Source organism: Pseudochaenichthys georgianus, chromosome 11, assembly GCF_902827115.2.
Source record: "Pseudochaenichthys georgianus chromosome 11, fPseGeo1.2, whole genome shotgun sequence".
In the NCBI taxonomy this organism is placed as follows: Eukaryota; Metazoa; Chordata; class Actinopteri; order Perciformes; family Channichthyidae; genus Pseudochaenichthys; species Pseudochaenichthys georgianus.
This window is the reverse complement of record NC_047513.1, coordinates 489,459-512,821: the sequence shown is the minus strand read 5'-3', so window position 1 is coordinate 512,821 and position 23,363 is coordinate 489,459. Positions and strand designations below refer to the sequence as shown.

General features: G+C 42.0%; 1 protein-coding gene across 1 annotated transcript; it reads left to right on the top strand.

Moving 5' to 3' along the window:
* Nucleotides 1-2,190: 2,190 nt before the first annotated feature.
* tspan13b (tetraspanin 13b) lies at nt 2,191-21,487 on the top strand. Its single transcript, XM_034093839.2, has 6 exons — nt 2,191-2,407; nt 13,092-13,259; nt 16,269-16,349; nt 18,775-18,888; nt 18,999-19,109; nt 21,235-21,487. Exons 1-6 carry the CDS (start codon nt 2,345-2,347, stop codon nt 21,307-21,309), a joined length of 612 nt encoding a protein of 203 aa, XP_033949730.1. The 5' UTR covers nt 2,191-2,344; the 3' UTR covers nt 21,310-21,487.
* The last annotated feature ends 1,876 nt before the right edge of the window (nt 21,488-23,363 follow it).

Here is a 23,363-nt window from a genome sequence, read left to right as displayed (position 1 = left end):
AGTGCAGGATTGTGAAAACAAATGACACTCAGACTTGGATACAGGTCACCTCTTTCTTTATTAATTTCTCTAATGACAGGGACCTGGGCATTGAACAAGGAAGAGGTGAGATCCACCCTAGCGTCCTGGGTGGAGAGACCCGTTGAGACGCTTCCTCCCCCCGCCCGTCAGCTGTGTGCAGGTGGAGCGCCCCATCCGGCGGTCCTCTGCTGCTGCTGAGACTGCCCCATGAGTGCCGGTACGCTGGTCCCATAGGGTGGGTCGAAGAAGCGGGGGGCGCTACAGATACGGGATTAACCTACCGGCGCCTCTCCCTCCGTCTTGCCGTTGCGCTCCGCCGCCCGCGGCGGAACGCGCTGCACTTCCTGGGGAGAAGCCAGCGGTAGCATGCGGCTAAGCTGCAGCCTCTCCTCTTCCAGACGGCTAAAACGCTGGGTATAGACCCAAAGAGCCCTTCCGTGGAAACGGGGGCTCCAAGGAGATCCGCTCGATCTTTTTTGGGCAGTGCGGTGAGTCCCAGCCACACATGACGAGACGCCACTGTGGCTAAGGACATCACCCGCCCAGCTGCGGTGGCCACTCCATGGATCAGATTATTCATCTGACCTATGCAGCGGTCCGGATAATCTTCCCCGTCCTGAGACGGGAGAGCGGGGGCATCTGCTCGAAGAGTAATCAAGGAGACGCCCAACACACCCAGATTATTGGCCGCAGCCGCCATCTGTGAACCGAGCTTGAACATTTTATCCAAATATTCCAAACCCTCCCGGTCCCGCGGCAGCGACGAGGCCTTCGTCTTTAATGGAAGCCGCCATGTCTTCTCCACACACTGCGAGACGAAGGCTGGCTGCGCCAGAACCACCGGGCCGTAAAACCCCTGCCTAAGGCGGTTTATAGGCCTCGGTGGCAGCGGTGGGGGGAGCGATAATCCTACACGCTCCGCTGCCTGGGTCATCACCGCTTGAAAGTCCAGACGCGCAGACCTGAGTGCTGGGCCCTCCTGGACGTCGGAACCGGGGGTGTTGGACAAGGAGATGTCGTCATCCTCCTCCACGAAGTCGACCACTCGGTCCCTCGGAAGGACGAACTCGAACGACACGTCCTCCAGATCATCCATGTCCACCACCTCGAGGTCCTCCTCTTCCTCTACGTGCACCTGCGAGCTGAACTTCTTCACGAAGTGCTCCGCACGATGCCGGCGGTTCAGCATCGGGATCGAACGGCAGGCAACGCAGGCCGGTGTCTGGCCTATTCCCTGCTCGGCATGATCCTGTCCCAGGCACTGGAAACACTGACGATGCTCCCGCAATCAGGCCAAGGCACGACGGGCAATTGCGATGCTCCAGGAGAGGCTCCATTTTCAACATACTCTTGCTTTCTTCCTTTCTCTCAAAAAATACGTCTCGGACTCAGTGCTAGGCTATCACCCTCGCTCGCTGAAGAGTAAAGGGTGATGGTCAGGAGGCGAGGCCTCCTTTTTTATACGGAAGTGAGATGCGCACGCATTCAGGTAGGCCCGCCCCGGTGCCGGCTACGTCCATAGAAATCTCAGTCTGTGAATGCTTGCATGATAAGGTAGTACCCATAGAGTCCAGTAGAGGGCGGAGCCTGTGAGAGATATAACTGTTCTGAAGGCTGTAAATTCGTCCTTCACCTGCAGTTACAACATCAAGGTTTCTTGTCACGACAATATACCCTCTTGTTTTTTATAAAGAGATGTACTGTAATATGACAAGCTCTGTGTGAATTTAAATAATCAACACTAGCTGAAACGGTTCTTATCAGGAAAAGGACCAACAAATTATCTTACAACTGGAAAAATAAAGCATAAGCTGCTTTTTATTTCCCCACACTGAGGGTCAGCTGTTTGAAAACCTCTTCTTTGCCACCATTATTACAATTATTGTGGACCAAAACTGATTAATTCATGAATTCATTTGGGCATATCTTTGTCAACAAAATATCCTACTCAAATCTAGAGTTATCGAGTATGTGTACGGCCAGGCTGCTGAATGATTTAAGCCCAGGGTATTGACAAAGTATGCTCAGTGTTAGTCACTGTCTGCATTGTTAGCTTACCTAAATTGAAGGTAACATCGGAATTGCAATTCAACGACAAATTACTTGCTTTTATTTTGAAGGCGTGTTACATAACTTCCGGTCTGCACCGGGTGTGTTGTTTGTTTTTGACGCATAAAGCCCCGTTCTTTCCAGGTTGGACCTGCTGCCGAGCGACCGTTTATTCCTGCGGGCCTTTGTTCTGCATTTCCCCTGGAGCCGGAATACCTTTTGAAACCCTTTGAGGATTAATTATATTTGCTTATTTATTTATGTTTTGATCAAGATGGGCTGCTCGGGATTCACCTGTTCCAAACACTGCCTGTGTGCGCTCAACATCCTGTATGTTGTGAGTATATGAGAAGGCTAAGATATGGATCATCAGCCTGCTGCCATTATTCACCATCATCCCAGTGATGAGGGCAGACTTAATCAGAGATTCACTGTGGGATCAGTGCATGAGAAAATACATCTTCAAAAAATAGCCTAGTAGCTTTCTTTTAATGCATTATTAATAAGCCCAGCTCTGAAGGCTTTGAATCCTGCCATCACATGTTATGGAATTACAGAGGACGCACTGTCTCTGCCTGCAACCTCTGATAGCTCTTATCACTGTGTGTGTGTGTGTGTGTGTGTGTGTGTGTGTGTGTGTGTGTGTGTGTGTGTGTGTGTGTGTGTGTGTGTGTGTGTGTGTGTGTGTGTGTGTGTGTGTGTGTGTGTGTGTGTGTGTGTGTGTGTGTGTGTGTGTGTGTGTGTGTGTGTGTGTGTGTGTGTGTTGTGTGTGTGTGTGTGTGTGTGTGTGTGTGTGTGTGTGTGTGTGTGTGTGTGTGTGTGTGTGTGCGCGCGTGCGTGCGTGTGTCACCTGAAGGTCCAAAAGGTCTGATTTTCAATCATTTTAAAGGGCCACCCCACCCATTTTAAACATTAGGAAACAGCTATGTGGTTTCTGTTGGTGTGAGATTGGGGATTTGAGAGTAAATTAACTGATATCATTGACCATTCTGAATTTGTACCATCTTCTTGGAAGTTTAATACTAAATTAATAGTAAACTCCTGTACATGTGTTATTCAACTCACTCAATATGACAACACACTCTCACTCCATAATCGTCCAGGAGCGACGTTTGGTCAGTGTCCGTGGCGTGCAGTTGTGACGCTCCTAGGCTCCTTCAGCGTCATAAAGGGACGCAAATAGCTTTCAACTGATTTAATGTATTCCCATCTGCGGCGGGATTTGACGCTCATAGAAGCACGACATTCGTTTGTGTCGGCTGCCCTTAAAGGCAATGTGAGCGTCCATTCTCATTGGATAACGGAGAATTGTACACCCGGAAGTAAGTATTCCCCTTACTGTCGATTGATTTTACAGTGATATCTGCACTACTCATCGACTAAAAAACACCAGATTATCCTTGTTAATTGCACAACATTGATTGGTTTAAATGGTGTGCAATGCTTTTGTATTTTTCCCCTTCGATTCGGAGAAACAAATATTTTCTCGGAGTAAAGGATGGCAGAAGACACTACACTACCCAGAATCCCCAGCTATCGTTTAGGACTACACCATGTGCTCTGTTTGACAAACCCCGTTTTTTTTCACCATTCATTCCAATGGCTGGCGTCTATGTCACGTGATCTTCAAATTTCTCCCTGCAGAATAAAAAAACATGGCCGAACTTCGTTTTATTCTCGGTGGAAAATGCCTATTTTAAAGTTAGTTTGGCCATTAAAATGCGTTTTGATGTCATTTGATGCGAGAAATATGAGTTTGTTCAGATGATGTGTGCAGTGGATGTACATGATCTTTAGTTTGCCAGTTATTACGAAGATTACTTCAGGAAATTGCGTCCATAGAACATTTTCATTGTTACCAAGGTGGTTGCTAGGGACGCTGCTATCGATATTATTTCTGTTATGTTGTGTAACTGTTTAATGGTGTTATCTTTATTGCTACCCCCTTCCCCTTCAATGTATAGTGTTGGTCCACAGCGCAAACGTATTAGTTTAACAAAATCCGCTTCTAAAGATACGTTATGTTCCCCTGTGCAATTCCAGTCTCACATCTCACAGCACATCGTCATTAACAAATACCGGAAACAGACCGAAAACATTTAAAAAAAAAAAAAAAATACTTTATTTCCAATTGTGCTTGCTTTTCTCTTTGAAAGTCATCACATAACAGCATTGTAATACACGGTTCGGCTGCATTAAATATTACATCTGCCGTAGTTCTCTATTTATAGAGCCCTGATGAGAAGACTTCTAGACAAACATGAGGAACTGAAAACGTGACGTGGATCATAAATATATCAGCAATTAAACAACATCTTACATTTCTTTTCACACAATACGTCTCCTTGCATTATCAACACTAATTCGGCTGACTTTTATATTTGATCCAATTGGTAGATAGGCTGTATGTACACCATAAAGGTGCACAGCTGATATAAAGGGACACCTATTGGTTAAAGCATGTTATTGAATTTCATTATTTGTATTATCCCTATCCCTATAAAGTATATTCATTACTCGTTATTCTCTACTAATAGTTAATTAAAGACTGTATACAATGACTATTTTGCACATCCCTTTCAAGATTTTCTAAGGTTTATTGACATTGCATTACATTGCATTTAGCTGACGCTTTTATCCAAAGCGACTTACAATAAGTGCGTTCGACCAACAAAATACAAACTTGAAGAAAACAGAATCATATAAGTACATCAGGTTTCATAGAGCAAAAACAGTTCAAGTGCTACTCAACTGGCTTTAGGTAAGCCAGTCCTTTAAGTGCTTTGTTAATAGTTCTATTGCTCGAAGTGGAGTCGAAAGAGATGAGTTTTCAGTCTGCGCCGGAAGGTGTGTAAGCTATCTGCCGTCCTGATGTCAATGGGGAGCTCATTCCACCATTTTGGAGCCAGGATAGCAAACCCACGTGTTTTTGCTGATGGGAACTTTGGGTCCCCTTCGCAGCGAGGGTGCAGCGAGCCGTTTGGTTGATGCAGAGCGGAGTGCACGTGCTGGGGTGTACGGTTTAACCATGTCCTGGATGTAGGAAGGGCCAGATCCATTTGCAGCACGGTACGCAAGTACCATTGTCTTGAAGTGGATTCTAGCAGTTACCGGAAGCCAGTGAAGGGAGCGGAGGAGCGGCATGGTGTGGGAGAATTTAGGAAGGTCGAAGACCAGGCGAGCAGCTGCATTCTGGATGAGCTGCAGAGGTCGGATTGCACATGCAGGTAGACCAGCCAGGAGGGAGTTGCAGTAGTCTAGGCGTGAGATGACGAGAGCCTGGACCAGAACCTGCGTCGCTTTCTGGGTCAGCTGGGGACGTATCCTCCTGATGTTGTAAAGCGTGTATCTGCAGCAGCGGGTTGTAGCAGCGATGTTTGCAGTGAAGGACAGGTTGTTATCTAGGGTCACACCCAGATTCCTTGCAGTCTGAGTCGGGGAAACAACAGAGGTGCCGATGTTGATTGTTAGGTCAAGAGTGGGACAATCTTTTCCCGCAAGGAAAAGCAGTTCAGTCTTGTCAAGGTTGAGCTTGAGGTGATGAGCAGACATCCACTGAGAGATGTCAGCTAGACAAGCAGAGATGCGTGCGACGACCTGGCCCGGGAAAGGACAGAATTAATTGGGTGTCGTCAGCGTAGCAGTGGTATGAAAAACCATGCGGGCTAATGACAGATCCGAGCGAGTTTGTGTACAAGGAGAAGAGGAGGGGACCAAGAACAGAGCCCTGGGGGACCCCTGTAGTTAATTGACAAGGGTCGGACTCCGACCCTCTCCAAGTAACCCTGTAGGTGCGGTCTTTGAGGTATGAGGTGATGAGGGTGTATGTAGATATTTCATCTCCGGCCTTGTCAGGTATTGAACAATCAATAAATAAAGAACACAGAATTGTTAAATATAAAACACAGAATTTGTGTGATTATACTAAATGATTTACAAATAAACACCACTGCATATTTACAACTGTTACACATGCTGATGTAACGCAAATGTTTCCAACTTGGGATCAATAAAGTATATCTTATCTTAAGATGATCGATGGCTACTGCCATATTTGCCTCTGAACCTTGACAAGTGCATGTTGCAGGCTTATCAATTAACAACAGGATGGGTCATAAACATAAGACCAGCTGTTAAATAAAGCTCTTCTGACCTTAGCTGGCATGTGGGTATATATATTAATGCTGCCCATTATGGGCACAAGCAATTTTCACCCATTTATTAATTATATGTTTTACATTTTAGTGTTTCCTATCCCCTAAACCTCCAGGGATGTACACAGTTTGTACACTGGCAACTTCTTATTATGGGAAATACGAAACGTCTTTTAAAACTACAACTCCCAGTGGAGACGTGCCATAGATAGAGAACATGTTGCGAAACACAATAGCATGTGTAGTTCTGGGGACTGGGTGGGGGAGGGGGGGACGCGGTGGACCCGTTCAAATCCAGTTTTGGACAGTCTGCCGTGGTTCCATCCCATTTCAAGTGCTGTTCGACGCTCGGCGTAACCCTCGGAGCACACTCTCCAATCACAGAGCTTGAGGACTATCACGGGGTTTGCCAAGCGAAGCGGAGAGAATACTTACTTCCCGGTGTAATATTCTCTAAAGCAAATGTGCTGCTCCGACCCTCGTGACTGACAGACTCCAACTTGTGTTTATTAATCAAACAAATAAATAAACACAAGGATAATTATGTGTTATTCTTGAGTAAATGGAGAATTGCACAGGGGAAAATAACGTAGATCTATGCCACAATTTTAGATGCGGATTTTGTTAAACTAATACGTTTGCGCTGTGGACCAACACTATACATTGACGGGCAAGGGGGTAGCAATAAAGATAACACCATCAAACAGTTACACAACATAACAGAAATAATATCGATAGCAGCGTCCCTAGCAACAAGTAACAAGTAGTTAATAATAATAAAAGACATTAAGAAAAAGGCATTTTAAACAGTCATTAAAAAGCAACACAATCTACCTGCATTGCATTACTATAAACGTGTAATAATGTGCTTTAACCAGTAGGTGGTTTGGGTTAAAAAGCTGTCAAGTTTACAGTGTTAACAAAATAAAATATACTGCTGTTTCTGGTTTAGTTTACGACGGATATATATAGCAAGGGGCAAACTCTGGGGAAGAGCCGGGACGCCAATACGGAAGTGCCACATACTGCAGTTCATATATTGGCCGATAGGGACTGGCTGCAGAAAGGAGCAATTTCCATAGACCCCCATGTTAAAATGCCCAATTTTACAGCAGAAAAAAGCATGTTTCTACCCCTGGCTCCATACATTTTTATTATCGATATAGTTAGATTCCACCTTCATGAATATGGATCTGTGAGTGAATTGTTTTCTAACACGACCCTTTTATTTATATTAGGTCTTAATGTTTTTGCATAAATTAGGGCATGGTCACATTGAGTGACGGCTCTGTCAAGTGACTGCTGCTGTTAGCTTCTGGTCTCTCTGCTAGCTGCTCCGTGAAGCTATAGGGACTCTGCCTGCTCAGCTCATCCAGGGAACACAACTTGAAGCCGGCCGTGGTTGTTTGTTCTTCATGCTTATATATCGGACTATTGTGACTCGCTCTGCGGTTAAAACAGACGGTGCATGAATGCGGTTTTGCGGTAAGTGAAATTCGAGTGCTTTATTTATGTGTTAATGATTTTAATCAGCTACGTAATGAATGTTAAGGCTTGGGTTAGCGTGTAGTGAGTGGTAGCTACATCGGTGCTAACGATGCTAATCGTAACCTCCAAGTTAAAATAATAGACTGTATATATAAAGGTTAAAACGAAATAGACGTTAAGTGGGATAATACTGTTGAACAAACGGCTTCTGTTTGAGGTTGATAAAATAAGGTCATCCTTGTAACTTAGAGAGATATTTTATTATGTAGGTAGGAACTATGCATCGCTAAGGTTAATTTAAATTGGCTATGCTCAAGTATGTAGACAAGCTAACGTCAAAGTAGTGTATGTGAAATCAACCTCACAATAAAATGTGTATATTACAATTATTAATGTCATATTTCAAGATGATTACTTACTTAGATATTACAATACGGTTGGTTGAGCTGGAGTTCATTATTGAGTTTACACGTTAACGTCACAGTCATCTGAAGAACGAACCCAAACCTTGTTGTTTTTATTAATTGCATTACCAATTGGGTATCAAATAAACAGTAAGCATTGGTAACACAACTTCCAAAGTTACAGTAAAATAAAAAGGACCCTGACTCGGACAATACACAATCCAACATGTTCAACAGAAGAGAATCAGTTATATTGTTTGTACACATGGTACTTTACATATGTATCTGTTTGTTTAATGTGTCCAGGTGATGCAGACAGGCTGGACCAGAGAGTGAGAGACAGAACTGGACTCCTCACAGCAGTGAACTTCAGCACAGGTACAAAGACTCTTTTTTTCATACTGTACAAAGAATCAAGAAAGATATTGGTTTAAATGAATGAAGTATTGACTTTAATACACACTGATATACATTCCATTAAACAATACTAAATACTAGATCACCTACACATCAGTTAAGTTGAGGGGTTTTTCCATGCAAAAAGTTACATTTAGATGTTAACAAGCACAATGATTATGTCAGCTTTCTAATTTAATGTATTGAAGGAAAAGATATTTAACACATAGTGAGAACTGCTACTATTTATCTCTCAATATTGTCTGTAAAAAACGTGGTAAAAGTTATTCTTTCAGTGAGACAACAGAGCAAGCTTCTACAGTTGCACTACGTTTTGTAACAGTTCAATATTATTTTGATAACATATATTTCAATGTTGATGAACTTCATACTGTTCATTCATAACCTGATTGTCTTTGTAGCTCACTGTTGAAATAAAAAAAAAACATTACAATTACAAAATAATTATATCTACAGCCCCTAAACACACAAACACACCGCTTTCATAAATAACACACTTGTTCTGCAATAATATGTTTTATGTTTCCTGTCATTTTTGCTAGGAAAGGACATGCCTGAAAGTCACGACATTTTCTCCTTCTCTGAGGGTCAAGAAGAACATCCAAGAGGAACATTATGAGCTGATGTTATGAGATTTTAAGACCAGTACACTAAGAAACGACTTTTATTGTAAAAACAGTCAGCTGATCGAATGCACCTATTTCCACATCTACACTCCATCAGCTGATTATTTCTATTTGCCTCACTTTATGAGCTTCACATCACTTGTGCCTTGTACCGCAGAGTTTGCAACGTCACAAACAAATGGGGCCAATCTTCAGTCAGATGTGAATGTGTAATCTAACATTTTCAGTAAGAATAATGGACAAAAGGAGAGCAAATACAAATACAATTTATTGAAATGTGAACCAAAAGTTAATCAAATGTTTTAAATAAAAAGCACATATGGACAGAAGGTGTAAACCTATTAAATGTATAAGTAAACACATTTAGTCAAATAAAGTGACAGACTAGGCCTGTGCAGTTGGTATCAGCTTTGCCCAGCACGGGCTCCTCCATCAGGCCTGGTCCTCCTCCATCAGGCCTGGTCCTCCTCGCTGAGGAAAGACCCTCAGTCCTCTCCAAACCAACAGACAGGACGTCCATCACACGGAGGTTTTTCCCTGAAGTCTCTGCTGCTCTCTGGACACCACGCTGTCTCAATCCGTCCATCACACGGAGGTTTCTCCCTGAAGTCTCTGCAGCTCTCTGGACACCACGCTGTCTCAATCCGTCCACACTGAATATGAGAGGGGGAAAATGAAAATAATAAATGCTTTAGACAATAAGAAACATAAAGTTGACTGTTGAGTTGCTCAGTTTTTTTAGATTGTCAATACTATTACTGTATAACTAATATCTCAGGTTAAGAGGCACATTCAAATAAAGATTGGTCTTTAAATACATGTTGTCTTTTGAATTGTTTGTCTGAAGTCAAGGATCTAGAACTGGTACTTAGTTTTAATGATACAGTCTGGTTATTATGCTGTTTGGAGGAGGCCTCACAGGTAAGAGCACTAACTAGCTACCATCACATGTACCTTAGCTTGACTTAAAGGAATGCTCCACTCATTAGATAATTAATCAAAACTTCAGTATTTAGTGAAACATTATGTTTAAACCATACCCTGAAGAAATCAGCGATATTCCCCAGTAAATAATGATTGTATAGCTCTTTTTTATCCAAACCTGTACATTCCGTCAGGCAGCTGCCATTTTGGCCATTTTCAATAGTCACGTGATGGTCATGACGTCATCCATGCGTTCACTTTGTAAACACACGAAAACATGGCGGAGTATTTGAGTTCGGACTCGTCTAAATGATGGCAATACTGACATTCCTGTCTGCTAATGTATTGTCAGGGCCCCAGCAAACATTTTAGAACATTTACTGATTTAAGCTAGAGAATTAAAGCAGTCTGAGAAACGTCGCCGGATAATTACAAAGACTAGATCATTCCAAAAGATCCCTATCTACAAAACTTCAAATTCAAATATTTTATTAATTAAAAGGCCAACTACAGGCAAACAATACAATTGTGTATATCATGTACTGCCCAAATAATATAAAATAAAGTTTTCTAAAAAGGCAAACAATACAACCCCAATGTAGGCCTACTTAGCAGATACAATGATTTTGATTACTAGATATGTATGCATGTAGTACCACCCTTGCTAGCGATTCCCTCTCTAGTTTAGCATACTCAGCCTCGTTGTCCCTGGCCCTAGAACCACGATTTTATGGGGCCGGAAAAACTGGGGGAAAGTACCCGCTAGCCGGTACTACGCTATATGGAAAGGCCACCAAAAACTGGCCTGGCCTGGACGTTAAAACGGGGCTAGCCGCTGCAATGGAAATGCGCTATAACATACCTTATTCTTACTCCTAGCACTACTTCTGGTCCTCCGTCTCTTCACACTTGCAGAGGACGATTTCTCAACTGGCTGAACTGGTGTCCTGGTCGGTGATGACACCAGAAAGACCGATGGCACTGCATCTCCATTAAGTAATGGTTGTTTAATAAATCCCATTTTATGTTTTATCATACTCTCAGAGTAGTCGTCCGGAAACTTGAAATGTTCGCTGCAAACATGAGCCTGTGGATCTTTCGGTTCAGGCCGAGCACATTTCGCAAGCCACTGCCTCCGAACGTACTTCCTACGCTTACCCGTTGGCAATAGATGGAACCGAGCATTCCGTGGATTGTTCCTATCCGAATTGTGGCAATGTTTCGCGATACAATGAGGCATATTTCTATAGAATTGAGAGTAACTAGAGTAAATAACATGAACATCAATTTGTCCTCGACACCAAACGCATAGTTTACGTCACTTCCGGTAAAATGGCGCCGCCCACAGGGTTGATGTTATTTCGGTAATTAATCAGTTTAAAATCACTGATAACGTCATCGGATTAAAAAAAAAAAAAAAAGACTGGCAGAGACTAGTCTGTTTTATCGGATGATAATTCTTTAAAAATGCGTGTCATGAGCATTCCCTCCCTTTAAATGTATTAAACGTATAGTTAAGTGATATCAAAATATAAATAACTAATGTCATGCAAACATATTAATATTTGCTTGATTCCAGTGTTGAATTTAGCACAATTGCATACAAACATTAAGGTGTTTTAAGATTCTGAAGTATTATGCTAAAAACTCAATAACTTAGATTATTATTTATAGTTTTGCTGAACAGTTTCATGTCCGCTTACCTTAGAAACGTAAAATGCCACAGCAGTGTGCAGATGGGGAGCATGTTAGCTTAGCTTAGTAGCTTCAGCTAGCTCTGGAACTTCCAGCTCGGTGGCAGCAGGTCCCGCCTCGGCTCCGCCTCTTTGCCCTTATTTGGAGTAGGCGGGAGTTGAACTCTGACGTCACTTTCAAGCCGTTAGTGGCCGTCTCCGCCTAGGGCTTCACGGCAACTCTGCAGAATCCTATGGGTGACGTCACGGACCCTACGTCCATTTATATATACAGTCTATGATATTTAGTTATTGTTTTGATATTTGTAACACAAAAGCGATGGAAAAAACCCACAGCAACACAGATAATATGGTCTTAACACATTCTGAGCCCGAGCTCAGAATAGACCGGAAACTATAGATCGGTCTCTGAAGATAAATACAAATAAAGAACTACGACAGATGTGTAATATATTTAATGCAGCCGAACCATTTATTACAATGCATTCATGTGATGACTTTCAAAGAGTAAAGCAAGCACTGCTGAATAAAGTATGATTTTTATCTTTTACGAAACGTTTTTTTTCATTATGGAATGAAGTTGGAGGTCAACCAATCACAGAGCGTGAGAACTAATCACCGGGTTTGTCAAACAGAGCACATGGTGTAGTCCTAAACGATAGCTGGGGATTCTGGGTAGTGTTCTGCCATCCTTTACTCCGAAAAAATATTTGCTTCTCGGAATCGAAGGGGAAAAATACAAAAGCATTGCACACAATTTAAACCAATCAATGTTGTGTAATTAACAAGGATAATCTGGTGTTTTTTAGTCGATGAGTAGTGCAGATATCACTGTAAAATCAATCGTCAGTAAGAGGAATACTTACTTCCGGGTGTACAATTCTCCGTTATCCAATGGGAATGGACGCTCACATTGCCTTTAAGGGCAGCCGACACAAACGAATGCCGTGCTTCCATGAGCGTCAAATCCCGCCGCAGATGGGAATACATTGCAATCAGTTGAAAGCTATTTGCGTCCCTTGTGAGCCTCGGAGCGTCACAACTGGACGCCACAGGATCCTGACCAAACGTCGCTCCTGGACGATTAGGGAGTGAGAGTGTGTTTAATATGAATATAGATATATCAGAATTAGTTTTATTTACCAAGTAGGTTTACACATACTGAGAATTAGCTTTTCTGGTGCATACAGAGACACAGAAAGGAGAATACATAACCAAAAATAGAAAATAGTAAAATTATAAAAGCTATTCAAAATAATAATACACAAAATATAATACACTGAGTGTGACATTTTTGACATGTGTGCGGTGCAGATGGTGAGCCTGCTGATGATCGGCATCGCGGCGTGGGGGAAGTGGTTCGGCCTGGTCTCCAGTTTCCAGGTGGTGGGGGGCATCATCGCCGTGGGGGTCTTCCTCTTCTTCGTGGCCGGGGCCGGCCTGATCGGAGCCATGAAGCATCACCAGGTCCTGCTCTTCTTCGTATCCTTCTCACCGCTCAGACTACTGCTCACCGATAGTGGTGTAAACAAGTAACTAAGTACATTTAATCAAGTAATGTTCTTATGTACAATTAACAGGAAATTGTACTTTACTGGAGTATTTCAATGTTGTCCTACTTTGCACTTCTACTCCACTGCAGTTCAGAGGTACATGGTGTACTTTTCCTCCACTACATGTATTTAATACCTTTAGTTACTTCACAGATGTGGATGAAGGATGTGAAATCTAATCAAGTGTTGAATCAGACTTTAGTTCCACCTGGAGTAAATCCACCAGCTACCCTGCAGTCTACAAAGTCATTTAAACTAGCCGCACCTTTACCAGCTTTGAGAACACTTTCTTGATCAATCATTATAAAACATATCATATATATTATTCTGAAATGGACCAATCTGCACAACGACTGCTTTCTTTTTTACTTTAAGTATATTTTTATGATAATAGTGTGATTCCAAGACTGAGTACTACAAGGGCTACACAATTTATCAGAAAGGCAATATTTGTACCGGAAAAATATGTTTGAATATTATTCTGAATTAGGGATTGTTGTGCTTCATAGTGTTCCCTCTGGAGAGTCATATTCTACGGACTAAACAAAATGTCTTTGTTTGTATGAAGGTAGATATGGTGCAAAATACGAGAGCGTGTAAAACCTGATGTGAGCACTTGCAGAAAAAAAATCTGAGCTTGTGTGCATACATTTACATTTGTATAAAATATCCACGTAACTGTGAACCAAATGTACACTTGTATAAAATATCCACGTAACTGTGAACCAAATGTACACTTGGATAAAATATCCACGTAACTGTGAACCAAATTTGAAGTCACAGAAGAAGAAAAAAAGTGTTGTAGTTTGTAGAAAAAAAATGAACTTAGTGATGAAATGTTCACTTGCAGAAAAATACATATTTTTTAAATATATTTTCCATTACAACTGCAACTTGGTTATTACAACCTCTCAAATCAGTCATTACAACTTGACGAATCTGCTCCGTGCTAGTATACATCGACGAATCTGCGGTCTTGACTTTTGCTACACTTCTTGCGATAGATGTGTCGCAAAAGTAATTTTCACCTGTAGATGTGGGGGAGGGAGGGGGGGCGGAGCGAAGGGGCGGAGCTATCAGAACGACGCAGCCCCTTTTCCTCGAGCAGATTCGTGTACATTTTGTTCACAGTTACGTGGATATTTTATACAAGTGTACATTTGGTTCACAGTTACGTGGATATTTTATACAAGTGTAAATGTATGCACACAAGCTCAGATTTTTTTTATGCAAGTGCTCACATCAGGTTTTACAGGCTCTCCCATTTTGCACCATATCTCCCTTCATAGTTTGGTACCTTTTTAGAAAATTACGCACAAATGATCAACTCCTCCAATATCGTAAATCACATCAGTCAAATGAATTACAAGTTATTTTTTCAAAATGTCAGCTTTTACAGAGTTCATTACAGAGCTGCAGTCAGGACAGGGTTAGCCTAGCCTAGCATAAAGACCAGTGGTGGACAGTAACTACCTACACTTACTAAAGTACTGTACTTTAGTACAATTTTAAGTTACTTTAAAGTGGACCTATCATGCTATATCTGAAACATATATTGTAGGGCCATACCTATACAAAACATGTCTGTGAAGTTTTTTTTTTCAAAATACCAAACAGATCATGCATTTTAGCCATGCCTCATTTCGCTCTATTTGCTCTTTTCCAGTCCTGTTTTTGCAAGGGTTGATTCTGTGAGAAGTCTTCTTCGCTGCTTTTGTGGCAGACTACAGCGCCACCTACAGGCCTGGCATATGTGCTACAGCATCTCCAGCTTTTTCGAGCGGCAATGGCCGTGGCCCAACCCCCCATTCCCCTGATAGGTGGAGAGTTGCCCATATAGGCGGAGCTCCTCATTGCTGACGTCAGAAAAATTCAAATCTGTATCAGATCCGTTGCAGCCCCGTTTTTAGAGATTTTGGTATGGAGGAAAAGAGAGAGGGTTGTGTTTGCTGACACTTGGTGAGTTCCCTGGAACACCGGGGACACATATTCATGTATAAAAGACGTACACAAGTGCATTTTGCATGATAGGTCCCCTTTAAGTTCATATTTCCATGTAATGCTACTTTATACTTCTACTCCACTACATTTAATAGGGATATAATGTATGTAACTCTACTACATTTTATTTTAAATCTTTAGTTGCTCTTCAGATGAAGATTAAACATTGGTTTAACACGATGGATCTCTAAAGATTAAACCAGTGGAATAACAGTTTGAGATAATAATAATAATGATGATAATTGATTTCCGCACTTTTCCAAGGGCTCAAAGCGCTTTACATTACAATATATGACATATATTAGACATGTAATACATCAGTACTGTGGACAATACCCACAGGAACCATTTTCGGTTGAAGAAAAAAGCTGTGAACATAATTATCTCTGAATCAGATCTTTTATTGTGTACAGTAAAATGCTACTCATATGTATATATAAATATTAAATATCACATATGTACGCAAAATGTACATCATCATAACATTACTATTTCAGAGCTTTGTGTTTTTGGATCAAACAGAGTAGAATACAGTATTGTAATGTTATGTGATATATACAGTATATCATTGGTGAGCGCCACAGGTGTTGCTAGGTGACAGAGCCACACCAGCTGTTTCCTGTTTTTATACCAAACATGACTTACCACTTCCCTTACATACCGTATGTAGATATGTATATGAGCACTGTACGTATGTTATGGATCTGTGAATGTTTTGTAATGTTGGACAGTGCCCTCTCTTCCCCTCAGTGATTTGGAACATCTATTCATGTATGCAGTGCAATAAGACCCAGACGGCCTCGTGTTACACCCCGTGCACAGCCAGGCTCTAACTGGCGCTCAGCTTTCAATCGGGCCTGGAGTTACAGTGTGTGTGAGCAGGGTTGTTGTTTCTGCTGAACATGTGTGTGTGTTGCTCCTTGACAGTGAAGCTCAGTACATGATCGTCCTGTTCATGGTGTTCATCGTGCAGTTCTCTGTTTCCAGCGCCTGCTTGGCCATCAACAGAGAGCAGCAGGTACGATGCGCAGCAGCTTCACATAGAGAACCCCCATTCAGCTGGGTGCACCGACAACTGTACTAGAAATCAATCGTGTACCCCTGCAGCAGCTTAATGTGTGTCTCAACTCATAAAGCCTCGGGAAGGAGGACACATTGAACCCTGTCACCTCAACGTAGTCTTCATTGCTTCCATTTGCTCAGCGCTTCCCCTGGAATGATCTATAGTGAAACAAAGTGATTCTGACATCACTGTTAAATGTTTTAATTTCTTTCATTGATTATATTGTGTAAATAATTCCTTCTTATCTTTTTGACAATTATTTCCCTGGTTTAAAACAAGTACATACTATTCTTTAAACGTAATTAACCCTGCAAACAGTGGAACACCAATAATAAACCATCATAATGAAATTTCATTATGATGGTTTATTATTGGTGTTCCACTGTTTGCAGGGTTCTGGCTCGGCTCATCGTTTCGTGTTGTATTTATGATACCCTTTCTTTGAAATGGAGAGTATGGTGGATGGTGGTCCCACAGAGCGGCCGTGGCTGACGTTGCCTTGCATGGCAGCCCTGCTCTGTATGAATGTGTGTGAATGATGACGTGCAATGACCTCAAGTGACAATACTAATAGTGGCTAATGTTCAATTCAACTTCATTTTAGTATGTAACAATTACAAGAGTAAAGAAGTATCATTACGATGTTTAACTTAAGTTAAACATCGTAATGATACTTCTTTACTCTTTACTGTAAGACAACGGAACAATGTGACCTTAGGAAAGAGGAGACCAGGATGTTTAGGATCAGAAATGATCTCATAGGAAGACCTTCCTTTCACTCAGCAGGTTCAGACCGCAGCCTGGACACCAACAGTGAAACTCACGAGCACATCCTACAGTTTCAAGAAGCAGGACTCAAACCAGCTGACAGAAAATGCTCCGTTTCAGTTTAACACACACAGTTAAGCTCACACACACTGTTGTATGAACATACAGGTTCACCTGCTGAATTAAAAACAGAACAAAAGAAGCAAAGAAAGTGGAGACCATGCAGCAGATTCAGGCAGTAGACGTATAGCCTCCCTCTCAAAGTGCTAGCCTACAGAGCAGTACAGCTTCATTTATATATGCTCTGTTTAGTTTTTCTAACATTGTTTTCCTGCTAATCTCCAATTTTAAGGTAATCTGATTAAATATTTTTTACGATAGTGTAATACAGTTACTTTTTTAAATCTAGGTTACATAATCCAGTTGCAAGTAATGTGTTGCTCTCGAAGCCTGCTGAGGCCCTAATGTAACTTGTGATTGTTAGCAGCATAATTATTGAACTGTTTCCTGTAGTTGTTGAAAGGCATTGTGTGTCATGGAGGAAGTGACTAAGAGAAGTAGAAGAGACAAGGCAGATCGACAGGAAGGGGGTTCATTCCAGAAGTGATTAAACACGGATGCTCTGTAATACGGCTTCCTGTCTCAGAGGAACAGAGCTGCAGCGGTCAGCAGGAACACCTCGGACATCATCCATCACTACCTTCAGCACAGATTGCTGGCAGTGGTGAAGATCACCTTCCCTTCACAAGAAGTGACTCTCCTTGTATCTGTGGTGTCAGTAATGAAGTGGAAGTGATTTGTGGTCACTGTTTAAAGCCTTTCTGATGCTGCTGACATCTAAACCATTAGATCAGACGGATAGTTGATCCTTATTTAAAGGTCTGTGTGCAGCCAGCAGCTATTAGACAGAAGGCTCTACCATAAGGACCTCAACTGCTGTGAGACTGAGAGGATCACACATACGCGTGCTGCCATTCAAAACTACTCACAGCCCATGTCTTGTATTGATCCAAATATGTTTGGGACATATGAAAAAGCTTCTGCTTTGGTTATTAATTAATGTATGACATATTTCCCCCCCCAAAGAATTCCCATTATCTACACGTTTCAGCCATTTTTGAAAAGTCCAGAATCTATGAATTTGCATTACACAAACACCACACACACACACCACACACACACACACACACACACACACACACACACACACACACACACACACATACTGCTTTTAATTGTCTTCAGTACCCTGCTTAAGACATTTTTTTTCAATACTGGAGCATTTCCACTTTATGCTGCAACATTGGTTACTAGTTCATTTTAAATCTTATATTATTAGAACATAGTATAAATGAACAAATGTATCTGAGTATGCATCCACTTTTGCATAACACTGGATTCAGTGCTTTATGAAAGTGGAGTGAGATGAAGAGTGCTGTGTGTGTGTGTGTGTGTGTGTGTGTGTGTGTGTGTGTGTGTGTGTGTGTGTGTGTGTGTGTGGTGTGTGTGTGTGTGTGTGTGTGTGTGTGTGTGTGTGTGTGTGTGTGTGTGTGTGTGTGTGTGGTGTGTGTGTGTGTGCGCGCGCGTGCGTGTGTGTGCGTGCGTGCTGCAGGACCAGCTGCTGGAGGTGGGCTGGAATAACTCCCGCAGCACTCAGAGGGACGTGGAGAAGAGCCTCAACTGCTGTGGCTTCAGACAGCTGGAGCCCAACCGCACCTGTGATGCTGTGAGTCTGACCGTGGACCGGTTCAGAGGGTTACACTGATATAAGATCATAATATCCCCTCTCGCTGCAGCCTGAGTCATTGCTTCGCTGTGTGTGTTGTCGTCCTGCAGGCGTGTTTCCCCAACCACTCGTGTCTGCCCTGTGCAGAGAAGATCCAGGAGCATGCAGGAGAGGTGCTCCGCTTCGTGGGAGGCATCGGACTCTTTTTCAGCTTTACTGAGGTGAGCCATCACAACTACAACACTAAGTTACTCCATGCTGTGCTCAGTCAAACTAAATGAGCATTAGCAGCGGTGCTATGAGAAGCATTTGAACCGTAGTAGAACAGGCAGATGTAAGAAGAAGCAGTAGTTAGAGTAGGTAGGAAAGCATACACACACTGGCAGGGTTGGGGGGGTAACTTTGAGAATGTTTTCCGTTACAATTACTAGTTTCATGTTCAAAAAACCTAATCGGTAACCAAATCTGAGTATCAAATATCAAAGTAATTTAACCTAATTACTTTCTGTTACTTTTGGATGACCTCAATATCAAATGAAATGCAAATAAATACACAAGAAAATAAATATCAAAAAGATGTTTTTTTTGTATCCTGATACCGTAATCCCATTACAACTACTTTCAAAATAGTTTGAACTACTTTGTCCTAGTAGCTTTATTTATGTATCCATCTATATTTATCGAAATGCTTCAATGGAGAGCAAAAAAAACAAGAGCAGGACAGAGGTTAAAAGACGGAGCGCTGGACGTTAGAGAAATCAACAGAAGAAGACAGGAAGTAAACACTAAAGCCCCTGTCACACTGTCCCGAAATTGACACCCGATGGACACACGATAAAGGAAATGTTCAAATTCGGCTGTGATCGTAGCAACATCGGGCCGTTCGTGAGGGCATCCAAGCCATCGTATGACTGCCGGTGGAGTTTCTCAGGCTCCGGCAGCAACTTCGTGAGCGGCAACTTCGTAAGGCACTCGTGAGGGCATCTTGTCAAATCGTGTCATCTTCGTGTTATCATCGGTGCATTCACACTCACTCTGATCGGGGCGAATGCCCGATGGCACCGATGATAACAAGATGCCCTCACGATGGCCTTACGAAGGGCAAAATTGACACACAAATTCAACACGAAAATGAACCTTCTCAGGTCCTTCGGCAATTTGTTGGCATGCCAAAGATTTGCCACCGTTCACGAAGTTGCTGCCGGAGCCTGAGAAACTCCACCTGCGGTCATACGATGGCTTAGATGCCCTCACGAATGGCCCGATGTTGCTACGATCACAGCCGAATTTGAACATTTCCTTTATCGTGTGTCCATCGGGTTGTTTAGTTGCACAACAAAAGTCATGTAACATATTATGTAATAACCCAATTTGTGTTCTGTGAAACTAAAAAGGATATAATAATTATTTTGAAGGACAGTTGACAGGAAAGTTGTTGTTTGTTATGGAAACAACATTACGGAGAAAACCGTAATATTTTCTACATATAAGACGGATAAAGTAAGAACAAAGGTCTCAAGAGTATCAGTACAGTAGCATAGTACTGTAAACATAATTGTTGTTTTGTGTACTTTCGTTGCAGTTGTATGTCGTAAATGTTGCCTTCGTGTGTGGTTCGGGGCCATCTTCGTGCGAAATTCACAATTCCATATTCGTGTGTCCATCGAGTGTCAATTTCGGGACAGTGTGACAGGGGCTTAAAGGGAACAGCAGAAGAAGACAGACAGGAAGTAAACACTAAAGGGAACAGCAGAAGAAGACAGACAGGAAGTAAACACTAAAGGGAACAGTAGAAGAAGACAGACAGGAAGTAAACACTAAAGGGAACAGCAGAAGAAGACAGGAAGTAACACTAAAGGTAACAGCAGAAGAAGACAGACAGGAAGTAAACACTAAAGGGAACAGTAGAAGAAGACAGACAGGAAGTAAACACTAAAGGGAATAGCAGAAGAAGACAGACAGGAAGAGTCATGGAAACAGCAGAAGAAGACAGACAGGAAGTAAACACTAAAGGGAACAGCAGAAGAAGACAGGAAGTAAACACTAAAGGGAACAGCAGAAGAAGACAGACAGGAAGTAAACACTAACAGGCTCTGTCAGTGTTTGAAGACTGGTTAATGGAAACGCTGTAGAAAGGAAGAAAAATTCTTAACAGAAGCAATACGGAAAAAAATGCATTGATATCAATGTCGAGTCGGTGGTTTATATAATGTGTGTCCATGTAAAAAGCTTACTGAGCAGATACATTCACTGTGGGTGATCAAAAGAAAACACTGAGTGTTATTCTCTAACTCACAGAGGCTATTGTTTTGCTCTCAGTCTCACTGTTTCTCCGTCCTGTTGCAGATTCTGGGAGTGTGGCTGACGTACCACTACAGGAACCAGAAAGACCCTCGAGCTAACCCCAGTGCTTTCCTGTGAGTGAGCTCCGGCTGCTCCGTCACACCTCTGCCCTCCTTTTGTGGACTTTGTAAATAAAACACTGATCGTTGTGTTTCCACTGAGGGCTGCAACATGCTGTTCTTATGTGTGTGTGTGTGTGTGTGTGTGTGTGTGTGTGTGTGTGTGTGTGTGTGTGTGTGTGTGTGTGTGTGTGTGTGTGTGTGTGTGTGTGTGTGTGTGTGTGTGTGTGTGTGTGTGTGTGTGTGTGTGTGTGTGTGTGTGTGTGTGTGTGTGTGTGTGTGTGTGTGTGTGTGTGTGTGTGTGTGTGTGTGTGTGTGTGTGTGTGATTCTTCTGCAGATAGTAGCTCCCGTATGAGAGCTGCACCTGTCTGAGCGTTTTTACTGTACATCTGAATAAAACACTGATTTCTCTGGCTTCTTGTCTTCTGGTTTCTACTCTGTACAATTGTTTCAATTCAAAACAATAGGGAACATTATTGTGTATTATTCAGTCTTAAAGGTCAGATTGTCTGTAAATACAAAGCACAGGTTGCTCAGCGCAATAAGTTCATTTTGCATTGTTTTAAATACCAAGTCAGTATTCAGTATCTTAACAGTCAGTATCTCAACATACATAAAAGAAGACTGAGAGCTACATTAGATTTAATAATTGTTACACTTCATAGTTTTGGGATTGCGATCTAGTTTTTGGGGGAATGTAAAGCAAAATCTAACATATAGTTCATTTGAAGTCAAAACCACAGAAACATAATCAAATAACTCGGTCATAAAGTGGCTTTAAACTGAATATGAGGAGTAGGGCCATGAATATTGATGCATTCACTTACTGTCATTCAAACGATATCAGCTCTGTGAAAACGTGAAAGGATAAGTATGTTACAGATATATCTACACAGAAAAGCTGACTTGACATTGGTTTTCCTTTCCTGAATCTCTGTCCTCGGTTCAGGTTCAGAGGATGTTAGTTGAAGTCCTGATCAACCACCTCGTGCCACGTTCTCCTGCTCTAAGCAGCTCAGGACAAAGAATAACAGTCTGCGTGGAGCCTCAGTAACCTAGCAACAGGAACAAGCCTTCAGTGCTGACAGTGTAAACCCGCCCATCCAGGATGTGGAACACACACACACACACACAGAACACATTGTGCTCTATGAACAAATTCCTTGCCAAAGCATTTTCACTGCTTAACTCACTATCTACTATGTTGGTCATATCAAAGTGAAAATGATAACCGTGAGCTGTGGATTGTTGTTGGAGTTCACTATACTGATAATACTGCTTAACAAATGAACAACAACTATATTGTTAATTATTTGGCATACTTCCCAGATTGCTTTGCTTTTGTTCAAGCCATGTCTGGAATACGTGGGAAACATTGTGGAGGGTTCAGAAGCTCACTCCACTCGACCCCAAATGAAGGATGCTCTGAATCTGCTGGATGCTTTAGCAGGAAACTGCTTCCTGTCAAATATGGTGTCCACTGCCCTCAGGTAACCTTGTAGACACTAATGTTCCCTGCAGGCCTTACTGATGGAATATAGATCCTTAAACTCTCCACCACTTACTGCAAACTAGCTTTGAGGCTTAACAAATATTTCATAGTGTGCAGTGATGACTTTTTTTTGTAGGTCAATCTGGAAGTTAGCCTCCCAAGACAAGGCCAATGGGATTTTTTTCATTTGATTTAGGAATACTGCAGAAAATAAGCTCCGGCGACAACACCGCTAAGCTAAAGGCGGCTAATGTTTGAAGTGATGACGTTTATAAGTGTCATTTGGCCACTTGTTAGCTAACACAGTGTCAGGCACATACAGTATACATTTCAGAAACTCATCAGTTAGGGTTTACTGTCGTTTTTTATGTTGTCGAACAAAACGTGAAAATCTCAGCCATCGAACCGAACCACGTTAAAAAAACATTGATTTCGCAACAAGGGAGTTCGGAAGTGCTGAAATAAACTAATTTTCCAGTTTAGGACTGATCCCTGCACCACCATATAGGTGATATGATATGGCAAATAAGTTATAAACATAACCAGGATTTGAGTTGCTGCATAAGTATATGTAGTATTA